The sequence below is a fragment of the Pseudorca crassidens genome, chromosome 1 (assembly GCF_039906515.1).
Source record: "Pseudorca crassidens isolate mPseCra1 chromosome 1, mPseCra1.hap1, whole genome shotgun sequence".
In the NCBI taxonomy this organism is placed as follows: Eukaryota; Metazoa; Chordata; class Mammalia; order Artiodactyla; family Delphinidae; genus Pseudorca; species Pseudorca crassidens.
In genome coordinates, this window is record NC_090296.1 from 5,340,104 (window position 1) to 5,358,652 (window position 18,549).

Here is an 18,549-nt window from a genome sequence, read left to right on the forward strand (position 1 = left end):
GCGGGGGAATGCATATCTGAGCCTCTGATCAGCTTGAGAGAGCCCGTGTTATCACAACCGGTTAGAACGTCTTCAGCCGGAAGCAGGCACTTGACACTTCGGTCAGGCGCGCTGCCTGGCTGGGGGAAAGGTACGATCCCCACTCAGCTTTTAGCAAAGCTGAAGGCAGCTCCTGACTGCCAATTATCCCAAGCTCATGGAAAGCACGACCCTGTGGTGATCATCGGAGACGGCAGGGTGCATTAACTGAACACCTACTGTGTGCCATGCGCCTTGCTAGGGGCTTCACGTGTGACCTCACTTAATCCTCATGACCACCTTGCGGGGTGGAGATTACCAGCCCCACTGTGCAGACGAGGACACCCAGGCTCAGAAACGGGAAGGGCCTGCCGGTGACCACACAGCTGAGTAGAGGCAGAGCCGGCGTGACATGCGATCTGCGGCCGACACCGGAGCCCGTCCCCACCCCCCACCGCACCCCACAGGCTGCCCAGCCAGAGGCAGAGAGTAGCTGCTCAATTAGTGCCTGCTGAACCTGAGGCGGATCTGAACATGCCCACAGAGAAGCCATCAGGTTGCAGACCGTGAAATTTTAAATTACGGCTACAGAACACAAGAGAAAGGAAGAAAGGCAGAAATAGACAATTACACATGTATCCACATTGCTGAACCTCTCAAGTGAAAAATTGGTTTTCCTCACTTTACAATGGAGGTATGAATTAAAATAGGGTTCTAACAATGCAGCCACCTCCAAGGGCAGCGCAGCTCGGCGGAGTCTGGGCGCCTGCGCCGTGCACGGTATGCACCCATCTCTTCCAGGCGTCTCGGACCCTCAAGAGGCAACACGGGGCAACGCACAGAGGCTCAGGCCTACTCTGGACAGGACAGACGGAGAGTGTGGGGCTGTCCTGCCTGGGCCGGAGAGAAGGAAACCAGAGCACAAGGGACCTAGTCCATGGCCGAGACAGGGGCCCTGGAAGGAAGCAGGCCCCCCTGGCCTGGCTGCCCTGGCCCCCCCGCCCCACTTCCTTCCACCTCCGGTCGCCCCGCCCACCCCAACCTTCAGCCCCTCCCCCTGAACCAGCTCTTCCCCGGACGGTGGTGAGCCTGCATGCGCCTCGCCTATGCCCAAAACAAGCGAGCTAGCCCACCAAGCCCGTTCCCAGGGTGAACTGGTAATCCCTTCTGGAAGGAGTGGCTTCTGGATTCAGTGCGATCCAGAACCTAAAAGCACACGTACCCTTTGATCAAGTCTGCATCTGGGAATTTGCACACAGGGATGTTCGCCTTAGTGCTGTCATAAAGGGAGCACCGGGCAGATGATAAATACCCGGTCATAGAGGGCTGGTTAAATACATGACAGTATATCGGGCAACTATTAAAAATTACACCACCCAAAACTGTTTAACAATACAGAAGCACTAAGGATATATTCAGTTGGGGGGAAATTACTTAAAAATGTAAATATATGCATTGAAAAACTGGAAGGAAGGACCCCAACTGTCAACGGTGGTTCTGGCTGTGTTGAAATTGAATGCGTTATCGTCCTCATTACAGTTTTCCATTTTGCAAGTGCCTGCAAAAAGCACAGATTACTTCTGTAATCTGAACGTCTAGAGAACAGCCTCCCTTTCTGCTCTCATGTCACGGGCACACCACGTCTCCAGGTCCCTGACATCCTTTCACACCTCTACCTCTGCATGTTGCTGGAACCCCGAGTCCACAGTCCCTCCCCCAATCCCCATCAGCTCGCAGCCCTGGACCCAGCTCTCCTCCCAGGTCTCTGGCTGCTCCTTTGCAAGCTCCCCTTCCTCTATCTTCTTTGGAAAATAATGTATCTACTCTTTTATTCTGAAGAGTAAATCCCACTCGTGGCAGACAAGTCAAACAGTCTGGAAAGGTGTGAAGTCCCCCAGTCCTGTGAGGTGGTGGCTTGGGACAGGCTGGGCTCTCAGAGCCAAGCCTGGTGAGGGAGGCTGGGCTGGGCGGTGCGGAGCTGTCCTCACCAGGAAGGAAGGCCTGGACCTGCTCTCACGGGCACTGCAGGGTGCTGGGCCAGGAAGAGCCCTGAGCCCAAGGGCGATGTGTTCGGATTTGCGTTTCCAAATGATGATACTTGCCGTGGTGGGGAAGACGTAAGGCGGTGGGCAGTGGGCAGCGCTGGCATCCCGGGGGGAGAGGGCGAGGGGCAGACCTGGTGAGGCTGCGGGGATGGAGAGGGAGTGGATGGAGCAGACAGAGGGGAAGGGATGGGGCCACGGCTGGCCCACCTGGCCCCTTGGTGCATATCGGGAAAAGACCCTCCTTCAGGTGGAGATCACCCCATGCTAGGGCCATCGCTTGGGCAGCGGAGCATAGGCTGGATTCCAGCACCCAGCCACCCCCTTGGCCAGGTGCCTGTGCACAGTGGACAGCGTGCACGACCCCAGAAGAGGGAAGCACAGGGTATGGGGGTGGTATGGGGAGGGCAATCCTAAAGCTGCCAGAGAGGTTTCCCACATGGTCTAGCAACTTGGTGGATAACGGTGCCAACAGCAGGCGTGGCGTTTCCTGTAGCTTCTTTGAGTCTTGGAAACTAGGAAGATGCCCTACACGTGGCAGGTGCTCAGCAAATGTTCAATGAGTAAATGAATGAGGCAAACCAGGTAACCACATCTTTTTAAAAAAATTTTTTAAGTGAAATACTAGAATTAAAAACTGAGAAATTCACTTGATATAAAAAGGGCACACAGCGGGTGAGGAGAGATGCCCACCCTTCATCTCCTCTCTGAATCCAGCGTGATGAGTGGACAGCTCGGCACAGCCTAATTACAGGATGCACCACGAGGTTTCCTCTCACACGTCCCCTCATCCTTCTCAGCTTGCGCACTACGTCTGTGAAAGGCACCAGGCAGTCTTCCCTCAGGGTAGGCAGGGAAGGCTGTGGCCACCGGGAGAGTCTGCCCACTGGCAGGGTACACAGAACATCCATGCACTGGAAACAGCACAGCTGTCCACACCGCCCTCTAACTGGGGGGCTCTTGGTTGGGGCACGAATTTGGATCGCACAAACTTTCCTAAAGTCATAGCATCTTTGCAGAGTTAGGCTGCAGATTCACGGAGGTTGCTGTGACCATTTATTCGAGAAACACTGACTGAGCCGCTGACCCCATGCCAGCAATACAGAGTCTGGGGACACAATGCCAGGTTGGACAAGGCCGTCGTGTCCCCCAGCCCTCATGCGGCTCACATTCCAGTGCGGGGGTGACACTTGCCAAGCAGCTACAACCCAGACTGAGAGAAGGAGGGGGGCACCCGACCCAGGGGGGCCTTGGGAAAAGCCCCTGGAGAGGAGACAGCAGTGGAGGCCCACGGGCAGGTGGCATCCAGCCAACAGAAGAGGGGAAACTCAAGGCCAGGAAAAAAATATGTTCAAAGTCCACCTGGGGCCACGTGGGATCCAGTAAGCCCACCAGAGCCTCTCTGCCCACTGATTACGACAGGCTCTGGCGTTTGAGAACACTGAAAGTGAACTCAAGCAGACAGACCCCGGAGAGAGGGCAAAGCTGGAGGAGTGCACAGCACGGAGACGAGCTGCTATTTTCTTTCCTTGGTCTTTTTTTTTCTTCTTCTTCTTCTTCTTATTTTGTCTAACAGCTTTGACCAGCAAGCAGGCCCCCAGTGGAGCTGTGGTAGCAGCTTCAAAATACATAAGGGAGAAAAGACAGAACTGAAGAGAGAAATACACAAATCCACAATTATAGCTGGCGACCTCAACACTCCTCTCTCAATAACTGAAAGAACAAGTAGACAAAAAATCGGCAAGGATCTAGAAGAACTAACTGAACAATACCATCATCTAACTTGACCAAACTGTCGTTTATAGAACACTCCACCCAACAACAGTGAAATATACATTCTTGCCAAGAGCGCATGAAACATTCAGCGAAACAGACCATATTCTGGGCCGTAGAAGTATTTGAATCATACAAAGTATGTTTTCTGAGCATAACAGAATTGATAACAAGGAAATTAACAACAGAAAGATATCAGGGAAATCCCCACAAATTCGGAAGCTGAGTAATAAGTTCTAAATATCCCATAGTTCAAAGAGGAGGTAAAAATCAAATTAGAAAATATGTTTTAATTGAATGAAAATGTAAATACTGCATATCAAGATTTGTGGGATGCATTCTTAGAGGGAAATGTATAGCATTAAAATGCTTACATTAAAAAGGATTTTGAATCAATGATCTAAATTGCTACCTTAAGAAATGAGAAAAAGAAGAGCTAATTAAACCCAAAGCAAGTAGAAGAAAATACATCTCTAGCCACACTGACTAAGGAAAAAAAAGAAGATATAACTATCAATATCAGGAATGAAGGAGAAGATAGAACCTAAAGACATCAAAAGGGATAATAAAGGAATATTATGAACAAGTTTATGTTTATAAATTTGATAACTTAGATGTAATGAACAAATTCTTTGAGAGACACAAACTACCAGAGCTCATTCATGAAGAAATATACAGTGTGCACAGTCCTATGCCAAACCTTAAGGAGACCACAAGGAGACGCCACCTCACACCCACTGGGATGGGGAAAAGCAAGAAGACCGACAACAAGTAAGGCGAGGACGGGGAAATCGGACCCTTCATACATTGCAAAATGGTGCAACCACTCTGGAAGACAGTCTGGCAGTTTCTCAAAAGGTCACCCATAGAGGGACCAGGACTCAGCAATTTCACTCCCAGGTGGAGTCCGAGAGGAACGAAAACACATGTCCACACAAAAACTTGTAAATGAATATTTATAAGAGTATTATTCATAAGAGCCAAAAAATGGAAAGAACACAAATGCCTATCAACTGATGAATAAACGAAATGCATCTATCCGTACAATGGAATATTATTTGACCGTAAAAAGGAATGAAGTACTGACACACGCTACAACATAGGTGAACCTTGAAAACATTATGCTAAGTGACATACTGTATGATTCTGTTTCTATAAAATGTACAGAATAGGCGAATCTACAGAGACAGAAGGTAGATCAGTGGTTGCCAGGGGCTGGGGGTAGGGGATAGAGGCAGGGGAGTTGGGGTGACTGCTAAAAAGGGTAGAGGGTTTCTTTCTGAGGTGATGAAAATGTTCTAAACTGACAGTGATGATGGTTGTATAACTCTGTAAATATACTAACAACGAACGCATTGTATACTTTAAATGAGCGCATTGTATGGTATATGAATTGCATCTCAACAAAGCTGCTACTGGGACTTCTCTGGTGGTCCAGCGGTTAAAACTCCGCGCTCCCAGTGCAGGGGGCCCGGGTTCGATCTCTGGTCAGGGAACTTGATCCTGCATGCCGCAACTAAGAGCCCGCATGCTGCGACTAAAAGAGCCTGCATGCCGCAACTAAAGATCCCACACGCTGCAACCCAGATCTTGCATGCCGCAACTAAGACCTGGAGCAGGCAAGTAAATAAGTAAATTAGGGCTTCCCTGGTGGCGCAGTGGTTGAGGGTCCGCCTGCCGATGCAGGGGACATGGGTTCGTGCCCCGGTCCAGGAAGATCCCACATGCTGCAGAGCGGCTGGGCCCGTGAGCCATGGCCGCTGAGCCTGCGCGTCCGGAGCCTGTGCTCCACAACGGGAGAGGCCACAACAGTGAGAGGCCCGCGTACCGCCAAAAAATTAATTAATTAATTAATTAAAAGAAAAAAAGCTGCTACCAAAAAAACGTAATAAGTATTTAAAGTATATTAAGACAAAAAATAACTAGGGCATCAAACCCATGATTTTTTTTGGATACTATTAGTTATGGCAAACTAAGTTTTTAGGTAAAACAAAAACTGTGAATCTATTTCATAAAGATATTAAATTTTTTAAAATCTCAAGGAGATAAAAAATCTCAACGAGAGATGTTCAGTGTATGTAACACAGCTTATTTTAGTGGCAAAACAAATTACAAAGGTCATATACGTTAGCATTACATAAATATTTTATTTATATAATCATTACGGGTCCAGAGTCTGCTTTATATTTTCTGATACATCCTACTGCATCTTTAAGAGCCCAAGTGATCACACGGGGACGTGGCCCTCCTGAGTGCCATGCTCTCCCGTTGTCACACACTGAGCTCCAGGTGGCAACTCACATTTCAGGTTTTTAACTGGAGTCTGCTTGACACCCCAAGACAAGTGCTGCCGAGTGAAGGTGAAGAGAAGGACTGGGCTGGGGGCAGGGGTCTGAGGTTCTGGATTCCAGGGACCCCTTCCCCAGCTTCGCCCAAGATTTTGGATGACCCAGGAGACACATGAGGACCCCCTGGCCGCTTGTGAAGGCAGCCGGTGAGGCCGACAGATCAGGTCCAAGCCCCACAGTGGCCGTCCACCCCTGCGCTGAAAGCTGAGCCTTTCAGGACTGGTTTCCACATCCACCTGTGGAGGCCGAAGGGCTGCCCTCACAGAGGCGCCGGGGTTGTGACTTCAGGCCTGAGGCCGCAGGGCCCACCACTGTCAAGTTCACAGGGGGGCCCCTGACACCGGGCATCGAGCTGCAAGCGGCGGGACCGAGCAGGCGTCTGAACTCGAGGGCTGCCCCCTGCAGGCTTCTCCAAGAAGAAAGCACACGGCTCTCACTGCCAAAGCTTTATTTACACCCAAGACCAACGCTTCCTTCGACCTGTGAACAGGAGGGCCTGCAAGGGCGCGGGAATCAAGGCACCGGGTCAAGGTCTTACCCCCCTACCAACCAGCCGTGTGCTGGCTGCTGGAACCTTGCTGAACCTCGGGCACCCCGCCAGGGGGATGGGGTGACAGCAGCACCTGGTACACCTCCCAGGACTGCTGTGTCGCAGTAGATGACACACAGGGAGGGTCCAGTACAGAGCCTGGCAGGTGGTGGCCGCCCAGTCCATGCCACCCGAGAGCATCCCACCACCACCTGACAGATGGGGCAATGGGAGCCCGAAAGAGACAAGGACCCATGGCGAGTCACACGGAGCGGTGACCACGCTTCCCTCAGCCCCAGGCTGTCTACGCCCTTCCCCGTCTCCACCTCCCTTAGGCTCCCGCTCTCATCTCATAAAAAGTTTGGCCGAAGGCAAAACTTAGCCAGAACTGCAGAAGTACGAAGAGCCCAAACAAAAGGCTTTTTAGTATAAAGCTGATGAAAGAGACAAATGGAGAGTAATCGGAACCTCATTAGGGCAAATAAGCAACCTGCCTACAACGCCACGAAGACTGATGGCGCCCAGGAACCAGGAGGTGAAGGTGCTGAGTCTTCCCGACAGCTGCCACGGCAGGAACGGACATTTCAGGACACCCTCACCTACACAGCAGAGACCCTGCAAAACACCCTTCGGGACTCACACTGATGCTCCCAAACCCTGGCCTCCAGGGCTGTGGTTCGCCACTCGGGCTCTTCATTAGAATCACCTGGAGGGTTTTCACAACGCCGGAGGCCGAGGCCACCTGCAGGGGCGGGTGGGTATCCTCTAAGGCTCCGGGTGCTCTGACCATGGCACCAGGGCAGCCAGTCCAGACCAGCAACCACTGGCTGCATGACCAGCTGGTTCATTCCCCCTCGGGGCAGGACGGCCAAGGTCGGTCAGTGCCGGAGAAGAGCGTGTTAACAGATGCTGACTCAGCTTCCACTTCACCTGGGTGGGCTTATCACTTGGGATTTTTTTTTAAATTGGCCTGGATTAAGGCCGTTAGTCATTCCTGCAACAGTCCCATCCCATCCAGCCAGCACTTCGCTAGGCTCAGGGAAAACAGCAGGAAAGGAGCAAATCCCTGCCCTCAGGGAGCTTACATTCTGTGGGGAAACTGCAGCAGAGTGAGGGGCTGTGACAACAACAGGCAGAGATGAGAACCCAAGCAGGTGGGAAGGACGAGCCAGAGGCCTCGCCCACTGTCACCTGCATGATAGGACACACACCTGCAGTGGGTTTGGGACAAAGCTCCCAAAGGAGGTCAAGGAATGAACTCAAGATCTGGACGTCAAGACGGCCCTTTACAAACTTAAAGGGAGAGAAAGATGTAGAACAAGCATGGACTATTGATGATTCGGGTCAAACCAACACTAGAGCAAAGAAAGTGAGCTGGTCTGTCAGAGTAGATCTCACCCTGAGAACTACCCGAGCGGGTGGGGGTCGGTGTTTTCGAGGCCCAGTGGGGACCTGAGGGCACCTGAGACCCTCCTTCTCGGGAACAGAGCAGACCTATGCATCGGAAGTCGTGCTGGGCCCTAGCCTGCCCAGTGTCGGCCCTGCCCACGGAAGGGAAGAGAACCGGAGCAGAGGCCAGGCTCCCAGTGTCGGGAGCCACATGTCCCAGATTTTCCAGGGCTGCTCCAATTGGCAGTGCTCAGTTTTGCTTGGCCGAGAGGTCATTTGCTGAGGTTGGGGTTCCAGAATTTGGTCTCGCAAAAAGGGTGATTCACGAAATACGCAATAGGATTGTTAAGCCTCTGTAGGAGTTTTTCTACAACTTTCATGCATGATACAGGGGAGAAATTTCATTACCTATCCTAACTTTTGGCTCAAACTACATAGTCATCTTAAAGCAAACCTAAAAGTAACTGCCTTGGAGCCTTTCCCACAGTGCTGGTGGGCCCTGCAGACCTGGAACTCTCCAGCTCCCATTCCTGGCCGGGCAAAGAGCCAGGGCCCTGCGAGGCTGGACACCCCATCATCTACGAGACACTGGGGCACATGAGAGCTCAGACTTGGCTGAGGGCTGCAGTGTTAGAACCACTGCACCAGCCCTCATCTGGCCCAGGATCTCCCAAGTCCTCGTCCTCTGTCTACACTTCTGGAATGACCAGTTACAGCTGAATTGCAGCTAGCCTTTATTTCCCATTTGTTGGAGGGCCCACTCCCTCTGCAGAAATCCCAGGGAGGCCACTGCCCCCCGAAATGTGGGCAGGTGGATGCTCCTGCAGGGCTCCATCGTGATGGGAGGGGCGGCTGACCCCAGCAGCTCACTCCAAGTTACCCCCTGAGCACCTGCTCCGGTTCCAGGTCCTGTGGAAGATGCCAAGGCGCAGACATGACTGGACCGAGCCCCCCTCACAGGCAGTTGTAAATGAATAGCTGTCAGGTGAAGGTGCTCACAACCTGTTTATCGCTGAGATAGGTCACAGGTGGTGCAGGTCAATCGCAGACGAAGACCAAGGGTGCTCACGTGAGAGAAGCATGGGACCTCTGTGTTCAGAGGCCCTTTGAGACCTGGCTTCTCAAAGTGTGGTCCATGGGCCGTCTGTCTCTGCGTCTCCTGGGAGCTTGCTGAAATGCAGGATCTCACCTGCAAAGGACTGAATGTTTGTGTCCCCCCCAAAATCTATATTCTGAAGCTCTAATCCCCAGTGTGATGATATCTGGAGGTGGGGCCTTTGTGAGGTAATTAGGTTTGGATAAGGTCATGAGGGTGGAGGTCCCATGATGGGAGTGGATGGGACCTTTCTAAGGGATGAAGAGGCCAGAGCTTGCTCGCTCTCCATCATGTGAGGACACAGCAAGAGGCAGCTATCTACAAACCAGGAGAAGCCCCCTCACCAGAACCCGACCACCCTGGCACCCTGATCTCGGACTTCCAGCCTCCAGAACAATGAGAAATAAATGTCTGCTGTTTAAGCCCCCCAAGGCTGTGGTATTTCATTACAGCAGTCTGAGCTGACTAAGACATCATCTTGCTGAAACAGAGTCTGCATCCTAACAAGAGTCCCAGGCGCTCTCCTACGCACAGGAGAGTTCAGAGGCCCTGCTTGAAAGATGACCTCATCCTGCCCCTTTACTATACCACGGGGGAAACCCTTGACTGGGAGAGGCTTGAGTTTAGAGATTTGCCTAAAATCAGCCAGCTAAGCAAGTAGGAGAGGGAGGATGGGAACCCAGGGCTGCTGGATCTCAGGCCAATAAGCACTGGCAGCCCGGAGGGGCTTGGACCCCCGTGGTAACATGAAGGTCAGACCACAGACATCCTGGGTTCCAGACCAGACCCACGTTCAAGCAGACCGTCGGGAGACAGAAGAGTCAGAAGACCCGGCACTGGCAGCACGGGGCCGGCACGAGTAAGCAGGCTCGGAGGGTTCGTGCAGAACACATCCTGCCGACCTGCCGGAAATGAAGCCAGGCGCTCTGCGGCGACAAGGGATGTGATCCACTCATCAAACCAGAGCAGAGAGAGATGGACCAAGAAAAGACAGGGGAACCAAAGAGCCCGTTTGCTGTAATGCACCGGGCTGGACCAGAGAAGTCCAGAATCCCAACATTCATCGTGTGGCTAAGCTTAAGGAATGAAAGTCTATGACTGGAAAGTAGCTTTAAAGTTATCTGTTCCAACTACTCCTCAGACCCGGCAAGAGGCTGTCTGGCCGCACCGTCCTGCTCCAGTGGTGGGCTCAGCTCCATCGTCGGAAACCTACCCCTTACCTTCAAAATGCTGACTCACTTTTAACCCAGCAGTTTGAGTTCTGGGGCACAAGCTGCAGGAAAGAAACTGCAAATGTGGACAACACTAGATGCACAGACGTGTCCCACCGTGGAATGTATCACAAAGTAGACTGCGATGGTTTGTCTGGAGGTTAAAGCGAGAGGGGGAGACGGCCCACAAACCCGACTGAGGCGCGGCTCTCTGGAAAAGCCATTCTCTGAGCACACGGCTTCCAGAGGGTGCCCATAATAGGGTGAGGCACAGGGGCACCCATCTTGTCAGCCAGGTCAGAAGGATCAGTCCCCACAAGCCACAGCGTGACACACACCACAGCCAGATACGTCTTAGCAGGGATGGGCCAGATCCTAAGTATTTTTGGCTTCGCGGGCCATGTGGTCTCCGGTGCAATTACTCAACTCTACCACTGTGGTGTGAAAGCAGCTGCAGCCGTTACACAAATGAATGACAGGAACTGCATTCCGATAAAACTTTATTTACAAAAACAGGCAGCAAGTCAGATTTAGCCCCAAGCTGCACTTGCCGATCCCTGATCTCCACCTTCACATCTACTAACTTTAAATGGCAAACCAAACCAAACAAAAGGAAATGTCCTAAAATCCAACCTCAGGAAATGGCTTAATAAGCTCAACCATCTGAAATTGACTCATTCGAGCCATATTTATCGAGTGCCTGCTGTGTCAGACGCGGCCCTGAGTGCTGAGGCTAAAGCATGGAGCGAATTAGCCAAGCAGCTGCGTCAGAGGGACGCATTAAACACCTACAAGAGTTCATTTCACTGCAAGGAAAACCCTTGCAATGCTGTGTGAAAAGCAAAATAAGACCAAACAATGTTTTGAAAAACACACAGTGGAAAAGAACAGTGAAATAAAAATATTTAAATGTGGGGCTCCCCTGGTGGCGCAGTGGTTGAGAGTCCACCTGCCGATGCAGGGGACGCGGGTTCGTGCCCCGGTCCGGGAAGATCCCACGTGCCGTGGAGCGGCTGGGCCCGTGAGCCATGGCCGCTGAGCCTGCGTGTCCGGAGCCTGTGCTCCGCAACGGGAGAGGCCACAACAGTGAGAGGCCAGCGTACCGCAAAAAAAAAAAAAAAAAAAAAAAAAAAAAAAACACACACACACACAGTGGAAAAGAACAATGAAATAAAAATATTTAAATGTTACTAATGTTTACCTTTGGCTGGCTCAACTACCCCTTCTCTCTGTTTCTATTTGTTTTTTCATATAATCGCATATTACTTTTATAATAATAACAGTCCTTCCGTTGTTTTTAAAAGAGGAAACCCGTCTTGATTTTAAGCTAAGGTCTGTGTCCCTCCTGCAGTTTCCACAGCTGCCCCTGAAGGCAGTCAGAAGACAAGCCGCTCAGCCCTAGGTGTTCCTACGCTCACCAGGGAGGGCTGGAAAGTTCAGCACCTGGGACAGAGCCCCAGGCCCCACGGGAGCCCAGCAGGAGGGCAGAGAGCCACCCCAGGTGGCTGTCCACACCTTTCCTCTCTGGCCCTCCTGCTGGGTCCGTACAAGGCACTTGGGCCACACCTATCAGAGGAAACAGAACTGAAGCAGGAAAGAGACTGGTCCCCTGAGTCTGGCTGATGCACATGGAAACAGTCCTTGTGACCCAGCAAGGGAGGACAGGCAGTCAGATTGTTGGTAAAAAGGAAGTAAAAACAAATATTGCACAGATCCCTTTACCCACATTATTAGCTGGGGAGAGACTGGCAAACATGCCGATACCAGTCACAGCAACATCTGCTCCTAATTGCTTCCCCCCCAGCATTCTCAGAACACGTCAGCTGGCGTCTGCCCTAGGAGAAAATCCGATATTTTTAACAAAGTCTTAAATCAGATGGCGTCCTTGATGAGTAATTTCTTACGTGTTTGCTCTTTGAGGCTAAAAACAGCCCACCTCTAAGGGACGTGGCTGTCACCAGGGGCTGGTTGATCAGGAGGCCCTGCTTCAAACAGCATGACTAAGAGTTTCTAACTCCAGCAGCACTTTCCAATGTCTTCTTTCATTTACCATGTATTTATATCCCATACACAAGTGTTCAAGTGCTTTTAAAAGTCCACACATCCACTTCTTTACGGGTAACTTTTCTCTCTTTTCCAAATGTTCTTGTTTTTAAAAAGTCTTGTAGAAGAAAAATGTGTTTTTTTTTAAAAAGAGTACATCTCTCTATGCTCTAATTCTCCCACTTGTGAAGTACTTTAGGCAAAATACCTACGGATAGAACATCCTGTTCTCTTTAAGGAAACTGTCTCTGGTTTTAGGTTCTCCTGCAAACACCAGCAGCCCCTTCCCACAGCCTGGGGGGAAAGTGCCTTTCTGCAGCAGCCGGTCTGACGCACCAACTCGCCTTTCGAATCCGGAACTGGAGGTCTTGTCCCACCTCCTTCCATCCTGGCCACGCAGAACGGCCTCTGCTCAGTGAAGACCTGATGGGGGGCTGCACCTGCCCAGGATGGGGCAGGAGGCGGCCCTGGAGGGGGATGCCTTTAGGTAGAGTCTTTGGCGCTGCAGATGCAGCAGGCTAGAGCCCTTTGGCGTGGGACCACTGACTCCCCTGAATCCCTAATGGAGGACGACACTCTCTGACGTTCCACACCCTCTTCTTTCAAGGTCAAGATCAATGCCGGTATCATCATGAACTACCCTGTAAGCATTCTAGTGGCTGTGTGCCTCCTTCAGACCAGGGCGGTGCTTCTCAGAGCTTGAAACAGCCATCCTGAAATCACTGAGCCCCCCAGAGGCAGGAGGCAGTCAGGCTCTTCCCCACTGCCCCTCCCTGAGCCCCTCTGCACCCCTGATCCCAGACCCCTGCTCACAAACCTCCCATGGCTCCCCACTGCTGATCCAAACCCAGACTCATGGCATTAAAAACCTCTCTGCCCGGCCTGTCCCACTGCCTGGGGCCCACGCCTGGCCAAGTTGAGCAGGCCACTGGCCCTGCACACACCTTGTATCCCCCATCCCGTGTGACTGCCCTCTGCCTCCGTCCACTCATTCAGTCACCCACGGTCTGATGAGTGCCTACTACGTGCCAGGCACTGTTCTAGGAGCTAGAGTCAGCAGCAAACAAAACAGACAAAAATCCCTGCCCTGGAAGAGCTTACATTCGAGGGGATGGAGACAAGGCAAATAGACAAGCAAAATCCATAGTGTGCCGGGTGATCATAAGTGCTATGGGGAGAAAAGAGGTGGCAGGGGGACTAGTGAATGCCAGGGGTGGCTGGCATGGTGGTCTGGGAAGGCCTCACTGCAGAGGTGGCATTTGAGCAGAACCCTGTAGGAGGGAGGGAGCCTCTCCATAGAAAACTGGGAGGAGAGCCTTCCAGGCAGAAAGTGCAAAGGCCCTGAGGCAGGACTGTGCTGGTGTGTTCTAGGAAAGGCAAGGAGGCGGGTGGGGCTGAGGCTGAGCGGAGATCTTGAGGCCTTGTGGGCCGCCCTACGGACACAGCTTTTCCTGTGAGTGAGACCTGAGCCTGGAGGGTTCTGACCAGAAGAGTGACACATCTGACTTCCACTGTCACAGGCCACGCCGGCTACTGTGTTGAGAACAAACCGTAAGGGGTCGGGGGAGGTGGGGGGCTGTGGTGGGGGAAGACAGATACCAGAGAGGAAACTACTGCAATTATCTGAGCAAGAGACAACGGCAGCTTAAACCCGAGTTACGACTGGGTTTGCTGATGGTTTGGGTGTTGGGGGGATGACAGGAAGAGTGGAGAGAGGGATGATTCTGATGGTTTGGGCCTGAACAACCAGAAAGATGGAGTTGCCACTTTTTTTTTGGCCACACTGTGTGGCATGCGGGATCTTAGTTCCCTGGCCAGGGATCGAACCCATGCCCCCTGCATTGAGAACGTGGAGTCTTAACCACTGGACCACCAGGGAAGTCCTGGACTTGCCATTTCCTAAGTTAGGGAAGCAACAGGAGTGGCAGGCTGTGGTGAAGGACGGGAGTGGACATCACTTCTCTATGGGACTGACGGTGACCAGCCTTTAAGCCCCAACGGGAACACTGTCTCCTCCGAGAAGCCTTCCTTACACTGAGCTGAACTGAAAGCTCACCTGCTCTGAATGCCTGCCCCTCCCTCCCCACCACCCCTCCTCTCACTCACATACACACACAGAGCACTTCTCCACCCCACTTATTTGTATCTACATATTATTCCCCTGAGTAATCTGAGGTTGATTCATCTTATAACGTCGGGAAGCATTTGCACACAGTAGGTGCTCAACAAATATGTTTAGTAACATGCTGTATAGAATTGTTACCTATGGTGCTTTAATAATCTAACAACTCAAGAATGTTCTTTCAAAACATCTAAAAATTATGCTTCCCACTGATTCAATATTAAGTGGTAATTATTCCATCTCAAGGGTCCTATATATAGATGCTGACCCACTCCCAATCATTCAAAATGTCCAGGCAAGCTCTGCTGGAAAGGCCATGTGAGGAAGAGGGGTGTTACCTTGCTGGTCCTTACATCCCAAGCTTTCATTTCAGAGCTGAAGCCGCCACATACGAAAACGTTGTGGTCTCTTGGATGAAATTTCAAGGTAGTGATTCTAAAGTCACTTTGACCACTGAAGAGCTGGGTTCCTACAACACGAAAAGAGAAGAGAGGGTTAGAAACTACTCAGATCACAAATGAAATACCTTGACACTAAGATGCCATCTGATACGGAGCCACAGGAAAGCACAAGCCCACCTGGGCCTGAGGCGGCCAATGGAGACTTTCTGGAAACACAACAGCAGCGGCATTTGCCCTCACTCTCTGGCCACCTGGTACTCAATTAGCTTGAAACCCTTCCCCTGGACATAAGAAGCTGGATACCAGTGCAACGCCAAGATCTCAAGCATCACCTCCTCTTACGGGAACCCAGGAAGTACACTTGGTCCTTCAATTGAGAGAGCACTTCCGGAAGGCTGCCCTGCTCTGTGCTTAGGACCACACTGTAGTTAAATACTCCACCGGCTCACCAGGTAAGGAAGTGAAAGGCATCAATTGGTCCTCTCGAGAGTTACAGCGGAAGCCTGGACAAATCCAATTTGCCTAGATCCTTGGTCTCCAAACTTGTCTGACAGTACATCCCAGCCATGAGAAACCCTTAGGCACATACCGCCAACACGTGTATATTTATTTATGTGCTACTGTACCAGTATATTATGAGTCTAAAAGCAATTACCAAAATAAGGACATTTTGAAAGATGAGACAAGGATAAAATAAACAACATTTTAAAATATATTTTAATATGCCATTTACTAAGAGTATCAACAAACCTCTTGGAAATTATTAAATCAAATGAGTTATAATAATTTCAGTAAGAGCAACAGGACTGAATATGCTTACACTTTTTTAAAACGTAGGGACCTTTTTGTGACTCAGTGATTTGACAGTAGCCCGGTTACAGCTTAAGTTTACACACTGAACACTGTCAGAGCCCCAAAGCCTCCTTCCAGAGATGTGAGGACCCAGAATGGAAGAGACGTTTACCACTAGCAACAGGGGAGACATTTTCCGCTTCCCTCTACCACTGATGCAAAGGATTTTGTGAACAATTTGCTAATGAAGCTCCAGTTCCCCTAATGTCAAATAATGGCTCCTGCCACTAATCAGCGGGTATTGCTGTATATGCTCCTATTTCTAACAACCTAATTCAAAATCCACTGAAATTTTCATTTACAGGATTTTAAAGCAGGAGTAGAAAAACACTGTTCCCAGGTTAACAGTGCTGACACTGAAGTTTTTAATAGGTGACACGTTCACATAGTTTTTGGCAACAAAAATTACAGAGTGGTATAAACAATTAAAAACATCTGTTTTCAAAGTGTTCTCTCCAAAGCGCAGATTTCTTGGAAAGAGGCTGCTCCCTTGTTCTTTGTTCAAGCATCACCTTTACCCTGATGGATGACGAAGTGTGTGGATTTTTTTCTAGTATCTTCTAAGGGCCTACAATTGGCAGTCAGTTGTCATCAGAGAAAACTCTGGAAACACTTGGCTTTTTGTAAATGAAGACTCTATACCTCTTTAAGCTCAACAAGCCCCTTAACTATTTTGCTACAAAGTGCAACTCACAAAGATTTCCACGGTCATCCTATGTCATCACAATGCTGTCAAGACCTGGCCAGTTTGGGTCGTTGCACTGACTACGGTGACGGGACTATAGACAGCAGCCTAGCTGTCCGAGCTGAGAGGGCAGTTAAGGCAGATGTGGTTCTCTGCCTGGTGGGATGTTGAAAAGCCATTTCCAACTGGAATGATAAATAGCATTCTGTGGCAAGAGGGACAAAGCTCGATACCCGTTCTTAAATTACAGGAGTATTAAAGAAGGACTGACATGAACAAAGATAGGGAAGACGTGATTCACCCACAGGAAATGAGCTGTTCTAGGGGTAGTAAGGTAACTTCTTAAATTATACTAATATTGCTGTCATAATACTGTTTTTCTAATAAGTAAAGAACTCTTCTATAAAAGCACGAGGAAGATGAGCAGACTTGTCGTATTCTGTGTGCTGTGTCCCTCTCATTAGGTCAAGAGACAAGCAACACTCTCAAATAGACCAGAAAAATCACTTCCTGAGGAACTGGTCTAATTGGAAATCTGGTATTCCCAGTTCTTATTCTTCTTTTCCTTTCCTGAAACTTGTCTGGGACCCAAACTCTTCCTCGCCTTTTCTGCGACACTTCGGGGTCAGAAAGCAAGCGTGACATGCCCGGTTAGCAAGCCCCCCGCCCAGGGAGGATGGAGCAGGGGGCCGCCCGCCCGTGCGGTACCGCGTGCCCTGGGGATGGGCTTCGTGCCTGCAGCGCTGGCTGCAGGAGCTTCGCTCCAGCCAGGGGGCTGGGGGAGCCACATGGGGGCTAAGGGCGAGGGACTATCACTACATCCCCTCGATGGAAAAGGAGCACAGATGTCGCTGCGACCCTCACACCGGCGCAAGAAGGCCCCTGTAGGCCAGAAGTCTTCTCTCCAGACAGATACAGCCGCGCCTAATGCCGACTCCTTGCTCATTTGGAACTCACTGCCAACCCTTAAGTCCAAAAGGAAAAACAAACTCTATATGCCTGGAGAAAAAATTCTCCCTGTTTCTTGGACCATAGCATATACCATATGCTTATTTCAGGAAAAGCAGTGAATTAGCCATGTTTTTTTCAAAAAGTGCCGTGACAGTCTTGCCAATAATGGGGGAAAAAGATGAGAGGAAAAGTGAAAGTCGAGTTGCTAAAAGATAATGACTGGACTTTTTTGCTGAAAAAATGTATTTCTGACTACGTTATTCATCCTCAATCCCCCAAAGAGATTGAGAGAGAATCTATGTCTTTTAAGTACTAAAATTTTCCAGTTAGAAGACAAGCTGTAATTTCTATTTTTTCCTACTTTTACTTGTAATAACTAGGCCTTCACTGTACTTCTTTGTTAAAAGGGACCAAAATGAAATTTTTCCAGTTTTGAATAATAATTACAGATACCTATTGGGAAACACGAGGTAAGGAGGTCTGGGGCGAGACTGTGGCACAGAAATCAGGACCCCAGCCATTGTCACCTAGCAACCTGTTCAAAGTGGGAGGTGATACAGCAGAGGGGTGGGGAGTCACACACACCCGGGTCCCACCCCAGCTCTGTCACTTCCAGTGGAGCGACCTTGGGCAGGGCCCTTCCCTGCTGTGTCACACGCCCTCATAAACACACGTCTGTCGGGAGGGCTGTACGGAAAGCATTCTAGAGGGCCTGGCAGACAGCAAACAACAAAGGGGAGAACTCTTACAGGTTGAAAAAAACGAAACCTCAAATTATTGAATTCACCCTCAGTTAAACTGAAAGCTAAAGCCAAGGGATGTGAGTTTTTAAGAGCAGGGAACCTGAGAGATCACTGACGTTGAGTTTCTGTTCTGAGGGAACTTGAGAGATCACTGACGTTGAGTTTCTGTTCTGAGGGAACTTGAGAGATCACTGACGTTGAGTTTCTGTTCTGAGGCTGTGAGAATACAATGCCTTGGGCTGCCTTTACATTTAGTTAAAGAGATACAAATAAAGGCTGGTAAATATTTATCAGAAACTGTCTTGAAGGTGATAGCCACGCTGGAGGTGAAGGTCCTTTGCTGTCA

The 18,549-nt window shown here is 50.3% G+C and overlaps 1 protein-coding gene across 5 annotated transcripts in view; it reads right to left on the minus strand.

Annotated features, from left to right (window-relative positions):
- Window positions 1-18,549, minus strand: part of WDR25 (WD repeat domain 25) — a 141,764-nt gene that overhangs the window by 31,612 nt on the left and 91,603 nt on the right. For all 5 annotated transcript variants that reach the window (XM_067725721.1, XM_067725731.1, XM_067725741.1 and 2 more), the window contains exon 4: window positions 14,910-15,040. In XM_067725721.1, coding sequence (XP_067581822.1) covers window positions 14,910-15,040 — 131 coding nt within the window. The remainder of the gene's footprint in view (window positions 1-14,909; window positions 15,041-18,549) is intronic.